General features: G+C 37.0%; 1 protein-coding gene across 2 annotated transcripts in view; it reads left to right on the top strand.

Moving 5' to 3' along the window:
- SH3GL1 (SH3 domain containing GRB2 like 1, endophilin A2) overlaps positions 1 to 13657 on the top strand; it is a 1498857-nt gene that overhangs the window by 1240944 nt on the left and 244256 nt on the right. For both annotated transcript variants that reach the window (XM_044090588.1, XM_044090589.1), the window contains exon 8: positions 2170 to 2297. In XM_044090588.1, the coding sequence (XP_043946523.1) occupies positions 2170 to 2297 (128 nt within the window). The remainder of the gene's footprint in view (positions 1 to 2169; positions 2298 to 13657) is intronic.

The raw sequence follows: 13657 nt of genomic DNA, 5'->3' as shown, positions 1-13657 counted from the left end.
CCTCAACAACAAATGCAGCATCTACTTCTCCATTGTTCCTCCTCCAGGTCAGACACCCAGGGACGCTCTAGTCCACAATTAGCCTCAGGGACTCATTTATGCCTTTCCCCCCTTCCCCCTAATTCCAAAAGTCATTCAGAAAGCAAAATTGTTGGGTTGCAAGATGATCCTCATTGCCCACTATTGGCCTAGACAGATTTGGTTTCCGTTCCTTCATCCCCATCTTCTAGCCCAGCCTTGGATTCTGGACCCAGTACCAGACCTCTTGATTCATCAGTTAGGCGGGCTACACCAATCCCTCCAATCTCTCAAGCTCACAGCTTGGTTACTTCACTTCCAATCTTAGCCAGGCTCCCCAATATTTCCCCAGCAGTGCATGATATTATTGTTTCCTCCCATAAGACAACTACAAGGAAAGTTTATGCTAGCAATTGAAAAAGATTCTCTTACTGGACAGAGTCCATGAAGTTAGATCCTTTTACAGCTCCTGTACATGAGATTTTGGATTTCTTAGCAGAACTGTTTTTTTTCTTTTTGGTGCAGCTGCTGCTACCATCAGAGTACAACTAGCTCCAATTTCAAATTTTCACATTGGAGATTCTAGCTCAAGCATAATGTCTCACAAACTCTGTAAAGTCTTCATGAAAGGTACACTTCTACTTAAACCCCCAGTGAGAGCGCCTCTTCCACCTTGGGATCTCAATTTGGTTCTGGCCTCCTTGATACTGCCACCCTTTAAACCAGCAGCATCATGTTCTTCGAAATTTCTCTCTTGGAAAACTCACTTCCTAGTTGCTATTACGTCTGCCGGACTTGTTTCAGAACTTCCTGCACTATGTGTCCGCCCTCCAAACCTAGTTTTTCACAAAGACAGAGTTTCTCTGAGAACCAACCCATCTTTCCTACCTAAAGTTTGTTCAGAACACAATTTGAATCAATCCATTCAACTTCCTTTCTTTTTCCCTAATCATTCCAACAAGGCAGAGTACAGATTACACCAATTGGATGTGCATAGACAACTGCGTTTCTATCTCCATAGAACTAAAGAGATGAGAAAATCAGATCAGTTGTTCCTTTCATTTGCTAACAACAAATAAGGCCTTCCAGTTTCTAAAGTAACCATGTCAAAATGGTTATCAGACACCATTCCCCATACCTACCATTTGCAACATAAAGATCTTCCAGCAAAACCTACAAGGTCATTCAACCAGGTCAGTAGCTACTTAGGTCGTTTCAGTCTAGATTGCCCATAGATTCAATTTCTGCAGCAGCTACGTGGGCAGATCCTCATACATTTATTTCTCATTACAAAGTAGATGTGGTCTCCCGGGGCAGGGCTTCCTTTGGTTCCATGGTTCTGAAGAGTCTGTTCCAATGAGCCACCCAGGATTGAGGTGCTAGGGATGCTGTCCCATCCAGCAAGAATGAAGGCGAGATTGGACAACTTAACATAAATAAGTTATGTACCTACCATAACGTTCCATGGTAATTGTCCTTCATCTCGCCTTCCTACTTGCGTCCCCCCCTCCTTCCCCCTTCCTCGAGGATTGAGAGGAGTTTTTTCAATGGTTTCATTGGCTAACTTGTTTTGTTATTAGTTGCTTACCAAGCAAACCGTGATAATAATGGATTATCTTCTATGATTATGTCTAGACAGACGAGATCTGGGTAGCTGACGCTGGGCATTCTGGGATAAGGGGTAGCCTCGACCCAGTAAAGAGCTCTCGAGCAATAGAAAGTGGCCGAGTCAGAGCAGAGGATTGTCTCCGAACCCATCCAGCAAGAAGGAAGGCGAGATGACGGACAACTAACATGGAATGTTATGGTAGGTACATAACTTCTTTTTCCTCATGAGGGGCTTCCTTGTTCTGAGGATGGTACTTGCAGACATCCTTTTATGACTGATATTGTCAGAATGTACGTGCGACTTCCCACGATCTGGCAGTGGCTATTAGCTTTTGTATGTAGGTAGGACGTCAGGTCAATGGGTGGAATACACCCCAAGTGTAAGGAGTACTGCAACACAGAAGAGGAGGACTTCTGTGGTTATGGTAAGATTTTATACATTTATTTTATGTGTTTACTTACACAACTGTACTTTCTTGAATAAGAAACTGATTGATTGCAATTTTCTAATACCATTTGTGAATTTATTTCCCTTCTTTCAAGGATAAGAGAAGCATCATCAAGACCCAGGAGGGAGTACCAACCTAAACCAAAGCCAGCCTATAATGATTATGGAGAGAGTGAGCACTCCAATGGTGGACTGTCTTACAGCTCCTCTTCTAAATTACCAGGTGAGGAAGGGTGGTGGGATTGTACTATCACTAAGCTCTATCTCCTTTTGAGTCCACCATCACTATCCTGACCTTCTTTTTTTGCTTCTGCCTCCACTATTTTTCCTTCTCTCCCTAACATCTTTTCCCACACATTTATCACCAATAAATAAAGATGCTACATATTCCCACACTAAAAGTCCCTTCACCTCCATATTCTATAAATATCTCTTCATCTATCTTTTCTTTGAATATCCCATTTCCTAGAAGAAAAATTCCTCCCTCCCACCCCATATCATCCAGATGCAAAACAAAATACCTTGTCTATTACCCACTAAATGTTAAACCCGACTACTATCCAAAAAACCTGCTTCTGTCGGGAGACATGCATCCTAACGCAGGACCTGTCCCCAACTCTAATAACAGTCACCACAAGTCCTCCCCTAACCTAAGACACTCATCCATTCCAAACAAACATATCTCCTTTACTCTGTCAGTACCCTAAGTATTATGAACAAAATAAGCCAACTTCATGCATGGATGTCTAACCACACCCCAGATGTCATCTTTTTAACCGAAACGTGGCTAAAACCCCAAAACCTAGACAAAGACACTCTCCCATTTGGAAATAATATACTTCGCTTAGATTTCCCAAACAAAAAAAAGAGGTGGAGTTGCCATTGTCTACTCCAACAACCTAACTGTCAAGTCCCTTACAACCAGTCCCTTTATTTTCAGCTTCAGAATTACTGACAGCTAACCTAAAGCTCAATGACTACGCCACTATCACAGTGGCAGCCATCTACATTCTGCCAGGAGATAATATCCGTCTGCTAGAAAACATCTAGATGTTTTTCTCATCAGATCCCCAAAGAAACTATCCTCCTTGGGGATGTAAAGATAACTAAGACAAGACTAAATATTCAGAACCTGTCTAACAAAATCACTGAGCTCCATTCCTGGTTAAGCCCATACAACCCTCCACATCCTTGCCTTATCTGAAACTTGGCTTAAGCCTCACATCAACAAAGAAATTCTCCCACCAGTCTATAATATATATCGCTCTGACAGATTCCCCTAAAAAAGGGGGTGGTGTTGCCATCCTACACTGCAATAGTCTCAGTCTCTCACCTGTTACTTCTCCCATTCCAATCTTCCACCCAGCTGAACTTATCTTAAACTGCCACCTCAACCCCCACAAAAATGTGCAGTCGCTTCTATCTATATCCCTCCTGGAAATAATTTGTCCACCTTAGATAATATTCTATCCTGGTTTTCCCAGAATATATGTACTCTATGAAACCCTTATCTTAGGAGATGTTAACTTAGATTGGGCCAAACTTAAAACGTACTCTCCACAAGTCAGTATCAACCTACATGGCTTCCAACAAGTGATATCTTCCCTCACCCACCTACATAAAAATACTACTTCTGGCTCCATAATAGACCGGATACTCATCAATTCACCCCATTACTACCATAACCCACTACCCTACCAGACTGTCTTAGCGATCACCTCCCTACCACTGTTCTGAGATATTCTACCCAATCACCCAGACTCCACCATTACAGAGACTGCCGTAAGCTCTCTAACTTTAATTTATCCCAGTTCAACTCCACTCTTGCTAGTATAAACTGGTCCATCCTCAGAAATATCCCTCTTAACGATGCAGTCAATACTTTCAACACTATCTTCCTGAATACCTTAAACTCCCTTGCTTCCTCCAGGAAGATCAAAATAAAATCTAATCATGCTCCCTGACTTTCTAAAGAAACTAGATCCCTTATGTACAATAGCGACAGTGCTTGGAAACCCTCAATTAAAACAAAGGAACTATCTCTTACACAAATATAGACAACTTCGAAATCTTACTAAAAAACAAACCAATAATGACAAAAAAATCTGATTATAATTCTGCTCAGCACAAGTACAAATCCACCCCTAGGAAATTTTGGTCAACTCTTAACAGAATTCTTTCTCCTGGATGCCGTCCTTCAAACCCCTGTCCTTACCCAAACACATCCCCTCTGGAAATAGCTACTCTCCTAAACAAGCACTTTATAAACACCATCCAAACACTCAAACCATCTAACTCCAGCAACTCAACACTACCAACCCCTCCTAACCCTTCTGCAAAAAATCAGATCTCTTCTACAAAAGCTCAAACCCTGCTCTCCCTCCAATGATAACCTGCCTCCAGCTTTCCTCAGACTTGCTGTTGACTCTGTTGCCTATCCAGTATCTATAGTAATTAATAGATCTGTTCAGGAATCTGTTGACCCTACCCTTTGGAAATCCTTCTTCACTATTCACCTGCATAAAGGAGGTAACTCCACAGACTCATCTAACTACAGACCCATATCTATCTTATCCCCCTCTCTAAAATCCTCAAAGTGTATCCACCCATTCTTACCCCCTCTGCAGACTAGCCATGGCACTGTGGAACACAGCTTTGAGTTACCAAGTGCACCTGTAAACTCAATTCCTGCCAGGAAAATTGACTACACTGGCAGACGGACTAAGCAGAAATCTCATGGACCCACATGAGTGGAAACTAGATGGGGGAGACCAGACATAGATCTATTTGCCTCCCCCAGAACTACCAGTAGGACATGTTTTGCACAAGGACTCCCCACAAAAAAGCCTGGAAAGTGGATGCTCTGTCCTTCAGCTGGAAAAAACTGTCAGTCTACGCCTTTCTCCCTCTGCTTTCCAAAGTTCTGCTAAAAGTCAAACAGGACAAACCAAGAATCATTTTGATTGCTCCAGACTGGCCAAGCCAACACACTGGTACCCACTCCTACGCAGTGTGTCACAAATATGTCCATGGCACCTGCCTCAGAACCCTTCCTTCCTGTCTCAGCAGGAGAACTAAATTCTGCACCCTCAGCTTCCAACATTGAATCTTGCAGCCTGGCTAATCACTTAAATTCACCCTTATCATCCCTCCGCAAACCGGTGATGGATGTCATCTTGGAGGCGAGGAGACCTAGTACTAGAAAATTTTATGCTGACAAATGGAAAAGATTCTGTGCTTGGAACCAATCTTTAGGGATGAGCACAGCAGCGCCCAACTTACCTCAGATTTTGCAATACTTAACTGAGATGCTTCACAAGGGCCTGTCGTTTTCCTCTATTTAAATCCACGCTTCAGCTGTTTCAGCTACTATAACACAGAACCACCCTCTTCTCTCATCCCCTGCTCAAGCAGTATCTCAGAGGGGCAAAGAGAGCTCCTACCCCTGCCTGGGACCTTAACTTTGTTTTGGAGAAACTCTCACTCTACCTCCTTTCGAGCCAGCTGCTGCTACTGCAGACTTAAAATTTCTTTCTTGGAAAACAGCCTTTGTTTTAGCAATCACTTCAGCTAGAAGGATATCTGAATTACAGGCCCTTATGGCAATGGAGCCTTTCATCATCTTTCATGCGGACAGGGTATCTCTGAGGACCAATTCATCCTTCATGCCCAAGGTGGTTTCCAGTGTGGCTCTTAATCAGTCCATTCATTTGCCAACCTTCTTTCCCAATCCACAGAACAAAGGGGAACGGATTCTGCATTCTTTGGATGTGCACAGACAATTTAGATTCTACTTGGACAGGACTAAATTTTGAAGAAAATCTGAACAATTGCTGTGGTAGCATTTGCTGCAGGGGCAGAGGGGAAGGCTATTTCAAAACAAACAATTTCTGAATGGATAAGCCATTGCATTCATTTCTGCTATAAGCAACATGGAAAACCAATCCCCCAGGGGATCAGATCTCACTCCACCAGGGCTGCATCTACTTCTGCAGCCTTTCTCAGAGGTGTTCCTATCAGGGATATTCTAGAAGCTGCTACCTGGAGTTCTGTACATACTTTCACCAAGCATTATCATTTACAAATTTTCTCTAAATCCAGAGGTGGCTTTGCCACTGCTGCCTTGCAGGGCCTTATAGCTGGCCCTAATGCTGTATAAACTCCTCCTCCCATCCATAGCTTAGGGAATCTACCCAAATTTAATGACTGCAACAGTGAAACACGAAGAACATAGTACAGTTGTGTACACTTACCATAAATGTAGATGTTCGAGTCTATTCACTGTTGCATTCTTGGTTACCCTCCCTCCAGACCCCTACTTTTCTCTGGCTTTACCTCTACTTTCGTTCACTATGCTTAAAAGCCTTTTTGGTGTATTTGCTTTTGGTTGGAGGTATATTTTTATGTTTTTAATTTTACTTGCTCCCCAGTAGGGGGGCACCTGACATCTGGGGCAAAAAAAACTGAAGTAATGGCGTCTGATGCATGTTTTATATTCCTGACGTCATGGAAGAAGGGACAGCAACCGATGCAGGACCCAAGACTTTGTTAATCAGGCCGACTGAGGGCAACCTGCCAGCAGATACCCAAATGTAATGACTGCAACAGTGAATACACTCTAACATCTACATTTATGGTAAGTGTACACAACTGTACTCTACTAGTAATAAAGCTAGAGATAATGGCAGACTAGTCTCTTCCTTATATCTTAACCTATATAGATACTGTTAATAAAGCTAGAGATAATGACAGACTAGTCTCTTCCTTATTTCTTAACCTATATAGATACTGTTAATAACGCTAGAGATAATGGCAGACTAGTCTCTTTCTTATTTCTTAACCTATATACATACTGTTAATAAAGCTAGAGATAATGTCAGACTAGTCTCTTCCTTATTTCTTAACCTATACAGATACTGTTAATAAAGCTAGAGATAATGACAGACTAGTCTCTTCCTTATTTCTTAACCTATATAGATACTGTTAATAACGCTAGAGATAATGGCAGACTAGTCTCTTTCTTATTTCTTAACCTATATACATACTGTTAATAAAGCTAGAGATAATGTCAGACTAGTCTCTTCCTTATTTCTTAACCTATACAGATACTGTTAATAAAGCTAGAGATAATGGCAGGCTAGTGTCTTCCTTATTTCTTAACCTATATAGATACTGATAATAAAGCTAGAGATAATGTCAGACTAGTCTATTCCTTATTTCTTAACCTGTATAGATACTGTTAATAAAGCTAGAGATAATGGCAGACTAGTCTCTTCCTTATTTCTTAACCTGTATAGATACTGTTAATAAAGCTAGAGATAATGGCAGACTAGTCTCTTCCTTATTTCTTAACCTATATAGATACTGTTAATAAAGCTAGAGATAATGGCAGACTAGTCTCTTCCTTATTTCTTAACCTGTATAGATACTGTTAATAAAGCTAGAGATAATGGCAGACTAGTCTCTTCCTTATTTCTTAACCTATATAGATACTGTTAATAAAGCTAGAGATAATGGCAGACTAGTCTCTTCCTTATTTCTTAACCTATATAGATACTGTTAATAAAGCTAGAGATAATGGCAGACTAGTCTCTTCCTTATTTCTTAACCTATATAGATACTGTTAATAAAGCTAGAGATAATGGCAGACTAGTCTCTTCCTTATTTCTTAACCTATATAGATACTGTTAATAAAGCTAGAGATAATGGCAGACTAGTCTCTTCCTTATTTCTTAACCTATATAGATACTGTTAATAAAGCTAGAGATAATGGCAGACTAGTCTCTTCCTTATTTCTTAACCTATATAGATACTGTTAATAAAGCTAGAGATAATGGCAGACTAGTCTCTTCCTTATTTCTTAACCTATATAGATACTCCTAATAAAGCTAGAGATAATGGCAGACTAGTCTCTTCCTTATTTCTTAACCTATATAGATACTGTTAATAAAGCTAGAGATAATGGCAGACTAGTCTCTTCCTTATTTCTTAACCTATATAGATACTGTTAATAAAGCTAGAGATAATGGCAGACTAGTCTCTTCCTTATTTCTTAACCTATATAGATACTGTTAATAAAGCTAGAGATAATGGCAGACTAGTCTCTTCCTTATTTCTTAACCTATATAGATACTGTTAATAAAGCTAGAGATAATGGCAGACTAGTCTCTTCCTTATTTCTTAACCTATATAGATACTGTTAATAAAGCTAGAGATAATGGCAGACTAGTCTCTTCCTTATTTCTTAACCTATATAGATACTGTTAATAAAGCTAGAGATAATGGCAGACTAGTCTCTTCCTTATTTCTTAACCTATATAGATACTGTTAATAAAGCTAGAGATAATGGCAGACTAGTCTCTTCCTTATTTCTTAACCTATATAGATACTGTTAATAAAGCTAGAGATAATGGCAGACTAGTCTCTTCCTTATTTCTTAACTATAGATACTGTTAATAAAGCTAGAGATAATGGCAGACTAGTCTCTTCCTTATTTCTTAACCTATATAGATACTGTTAATAAAGCTAGAGATAATGGCAGACTAGTCTCTTCCTTATTTCTTAACCTATATAGATACTGTTAATAAAGCTAGAGATAATGGCAGACTAGTCTCTTCCTTATTTCTTAACCTATATAGATACTGTTAATAAAGCTAGAGATAATGGCAGACTAGTCTCTTCCTTATTTCTTAACCTATATAGATACTGTTAATAAAGCTAGAGATAATGGCAGACTAGTCTCTTCCTTATTTCTTAACCTATATAGATACTGTTAATAAAGCTAGAGATAATGGCAGACTAGTCTCTTCCTTATTTCTTAACCTATATAGATACTGTTAATAAAGCTAGAGATAATGGCAGACTAGTCTCTTCCTTATTTCTTAACCTATATAGATACTGTTAATAAAGCTAGAGATAATGGCAGACTAGTCTCTTCCTTATTTCTTAACCTATATAGATACTGTTAATAAAGCTAGAGATAATGGCAGACTAGTCTCTTCCTTATTTCTTAACCTATATAGATACTGTTAATAAAGCTAGAGATAATGGCAGACTAGTCTCTTCCTTATTTCTTAACCTATATAGATACTGTTAATAAAGCTAGAGATAATGGCAGACTAGTCTCTTCCTTATTTCTTAACCTATATAGATACTGTTAATAAAGCTAGAGATAATGGCAGACTAGTCTCTTCCTTATTTCTTAACCTATATAGATACTGTTAATAAAGCTAGAGATAATGGCAGACTAGTCTCTTCCTTATTTCTTAACCTATATAGATACTGTTAATAAAGCTAGAGATAATGGCAGACTAGTCTCTTCCTTATTTCTTAACCTATATAGATACTGTTAATAAAGCTAGAGATAATGGCAGACTAGTCTCTTCCTTATTTCTTAACCTATATAGATACTGTTAATAAAGCTAGAGATAATGGCAGACTAGTCTCTTCCTTATTTCTTAACCTATATAGATACTGTTAATAAAGCTAGAGATAATGGCAGACTAGTCTCTTCCTTATTTCTTAACCTATATAGATACTGTTAATAAAGCTAGAGATAATGGCAGACTAGTCTCTTCCTTATTTCTTAACCTATATAGATACTGTTAATAAAGCTAGAGATAATGGCAGACTAGTCTCTTCCTTATTTCTTAACCTATATAGATACTGTTAATAAAGCTAGAGATAATGACAGACTAGTCTCTTCCTTATTTCTTAACCTATATAGATACTGTTAATAAAGCTAGAGATAATGGCAGACTAGTCTCTTCCTTATTTCTTAACCTATATAGATACTGTTAATAAAGCTAGAGATAATGGCAGACTAGTCTCTTCCTTATTTCTTAACCTATATAGATACTGTTAATAAAGCTAGAGATAATGGCAGACTAGTCTCTTCCTTATTTCTTAACCTATATAGATACTGTTAATAAAGCTAGAGATAATGGCAGACTAGTCTCTTCCTTATTTCTTAACCTATATAGATACTGTTAATAAAGCTAGAGATAATGGCAGACTAGTCTCTTCCTTATTTCTTAACCTATATAGATACTGTTAATAAAGCTAGAGATAATGGCAGACTAGTCTCTTCCTTATTTCTTAACCTATATAGATACTGTTAATAAAGCTAGAGATAATGGCAGACTAGTCTCTTCCTTATTTCTTAACCTATATAGATACTGTTAATAAAGCTAGAGATAATGGCAGACTAGTCTCTTCCTTATTTCTTAACCTATATAGATACTGTTAATAAAGCTAGAGATAATGGCAGACTAGTCTCTTCCTTATTTCTTAACCTATATAGATACTGTTAATAAAGCTAGAGATAATGGCAGACTAGTCTCTTCCTTATTTCTTAACCTATATAGATACTGTTAATAAAGCTAGAGATAATGGCAGACTAGTCTCTTCCTTATTTCTTAACCTATATAGATACTGTTAATAAAGCTAGAGATAATGGCAGACTAGTCTCTTCCTTATTTCTTAACCTATATAGATACTGTTAATAAAGCTAGAGATAATGGCAGACTAGTCTCTTCCTTATTTCTTAACCTATATAGATACTGTTAATAAAGCTAGAGATAATGGCAGACTAGTCTCTTCCTTATTTCTTAACCTATATAGATACTGTTAATAAAGCTAGAGATAATGGCAGACTAGTCTCTTCCTTATTTCTTAACCTATATAGATACTGTTAATAAAGCTAGAGATAATGGCAGACTAGTCTCTTCCTTATTTCTTAACCTATATAGATACTGTTAATAAAGCTAGAGATAATGGCAGACTAGTCTCTTCCTTATTTCTTAACCTATATAGATACTGTTAATAAAGCTAGAGATAATGGCAGACTAGTCTCTTCCTTATTTCTTAACCTATATAGATACTGTTAATAAAGCTAGAGATAATGGCAGACTAGTCTCTTCCTTATTTCTTAACCTATATAGATACTGTTAATAAAGCTAGAGATAATGGCAGACTAGTCTCTTCCTTATTTCTTAACCTATATAGATACTGTTAATAAAGCTAGAGATAATGGCAGACTAGTCTCTTCCTTATTTCTTAACCTATATAGATACTGTTAATAAAGCTAGAGATAATGGCAGACTAGTCTCTTCCTTATTTCTTAACCTATATAGATACTGTTAATAAAGCTAGAGATAATGGCAGACTAGTCTCTTCCTTATTTCTTAACCTATATAGATACTGTTAATAAAGCTAGAGATAATGGCAGACTAGTCTCTTCCTTATTTCTTAACCTATATAGATACTGTTAATAAAGCTAGAGATAATGGCAGACTAGTCTCTTCCTTATTTCTTAACCTATATAGATACTGTTAATAAAGCTAGAGATAATGGCAGACTAGTCTCTTCCTTATTTCTTAACCTATATAGATACTGTTAATAAAGCTAGAGATAATGGCAGACTAGTCTCTTCCTTATTTCTTAACCTATATAGATACTGTTAATAAAGCTAGAGATAATGGCAGACTAGTCTCTTCCTTATTTCTTAACCTATATAGATACTGTTAATAAAGCTAGAGATAATGGCAGACTAGTCTCTTCCTTATTTCTTAACCTATATAGATACTGTTAATAAAGCTAGAGATAATGGCAGACTAGTCTCTTCCTTATTTCTTAACCTATATAGATACTGTTAATAAAGCTAGAGATAATGGCAGACTAGTCTCTTCCTTATTTCTTAACCTATATAGATACTGTTAATAAAGCTAGAGATAATGGCAGACTAGTCTCTTCCTTATTTCTTAACCTATATAGATACTGTTAATAAAGCTAGAGATAATGGCAGACTAGTCTCTTCCTTATTTCTTAACCTATATAGATACTGTTAATAAAGCTAGAGATAATGGCAGACTAGTCTCTTCCTTATTTCTTAACCTATATAGATACTGTTAATAAAGCTAGAGATAATGGCAGACTAGTCTCTTCCTTATTTCTTAACCTATATAGATACTGTTAATAAAGCTAGAGATAATGGCAGACTAGTCTCTTCCTTATTTCTTAACCTATATAGATACTGTTAATAAAGCTAGAGATAATGGCAGACTAGTCTCTTCCTTATTTCTTAACCTATATAGATACTGTTAATAAAGCTAGAGATAATGGCAGACTAGTCTCTTCCTTATTTCTTAACCTATATAGATACTGTTAATAAAGCTAGAGATAAGGGCAGACTAGTCTCTTCCTTATTTCTTAACCTATATAGATACTGTTAATAAAGCTAGAGATAATGGCAGACTAGTCTCTTCCTTATTTCTTAACCTATATAGATACTGTTAATAAAGCTAGAGATAATGGCAGACTAGTCTCTTCCTTATTTCTTAACCTATATAGATACTGTTAATAAAGCTAGAGATAATGGCAGACTAGTCTCTTCCTTATTTCTTAACCTATATAGATACTGTTAATAAAGCTAGAGATAATGGCAGACTAGTCTCTTCCTTATTTCTTAACCTATATAGATACTGTTAATAAAGCTAGAGATAATGGCAGACTAGTCTCTTCCTTATTTCTTAACCTATATAGATACTGTTAATAAAGCTAGAGATAATGGCAGACTAGTCTCTTCCTTATTTCTTAACCTATATAGATACTGTTAATAAAGCTAGAGATAATGGCAGACTAGTCTCTTCCTTATTTCTTAACCTATATAGATACTGTTAATAAAGCTAGAGATAATGGCAGACTAGTCTCTTCCTTATTTCTTAACCTATATAGATACTGTTAATAAAGCTAGAGATAATGGCAGACTAGTCTCTTCCTTATTTCTTAACCTATATAGATACTGTTAATAAAGCTAGAGATAATGGCAGACTAGTCTCTTCCTTATTTCTTAACCTATATAGATACTGTTAATAAAGCTAGAGATAATGGCAGACTAGTCTCTTCCTTATTTCTTAACCTATATAGATACTGTTAATAAAGCTAGAGATAATGGCAGACTAGTCTCTTCCTTATTTCATAACCTATATAGATACTGTTAATAAAGCTAGAGATAATGGCAGACTAGTCTCTTCCTTATTTCTTAACCTATATAGATACTGTTAATAAAGCTAGAGATAATGACAGACTAGTCTCTTCCTTATTTCTTAACCTATATAGATACTGTTAATAAAGCTAGAGATAATGGCAGACTAGTCTCTTCCTTATTTCTTAACCTATATAGATACTGTTAATAAAGCTAGAGATAATGGCAGACTAGTCTCTTCCTTATTTCTTAACCTATATAGATACTGTTAATAAAGCTAGAGATAATGGCAGACTAGTCTCTTCCTTATTTCTTAACCTATATAGATACTGTTAATAAAGCTAGAGATAATGGCAGACTAGTCTCTTCCTTATTTCTTAACCTATATAGATACTGTTAATAAAGCTAGAGATAATGACAGACTAGTCTCTTCCTTATTTCATAACCTATATAGATACTGTTAATAAAGCTAGAGATAATGGCAGACTAGTCTCTTCCTTATTTCATAACCTATATAGATACTGTTAATAAAGCTAGAGATAATGGCAGACTAGTCTCTTCCTTATTTCTTAACCTATATAGATACTGTTAATAAAGCT

The sequence above is a fragment of the Protopterus annectens genome, chromosome 13.part0 (assembly GCF_019279795.1).
Source record: "Protopterus annectens isolate FY-2018-M chromosome 13.part0, PAN1.0, whole genome shotgun sequence".
In the NCBI taxonomy this organism is placed as follows: domain Eukaryota; kingdom Metazoa; phylum Chordata; order Ceratodontiformes; family Protopteridae; genus Protopterus; species Protopterus annectens.
Note: the sequence above shows the minus strand (reverse complement) of the source record. Positions and strands in the feature narration are given on the sequence as shown.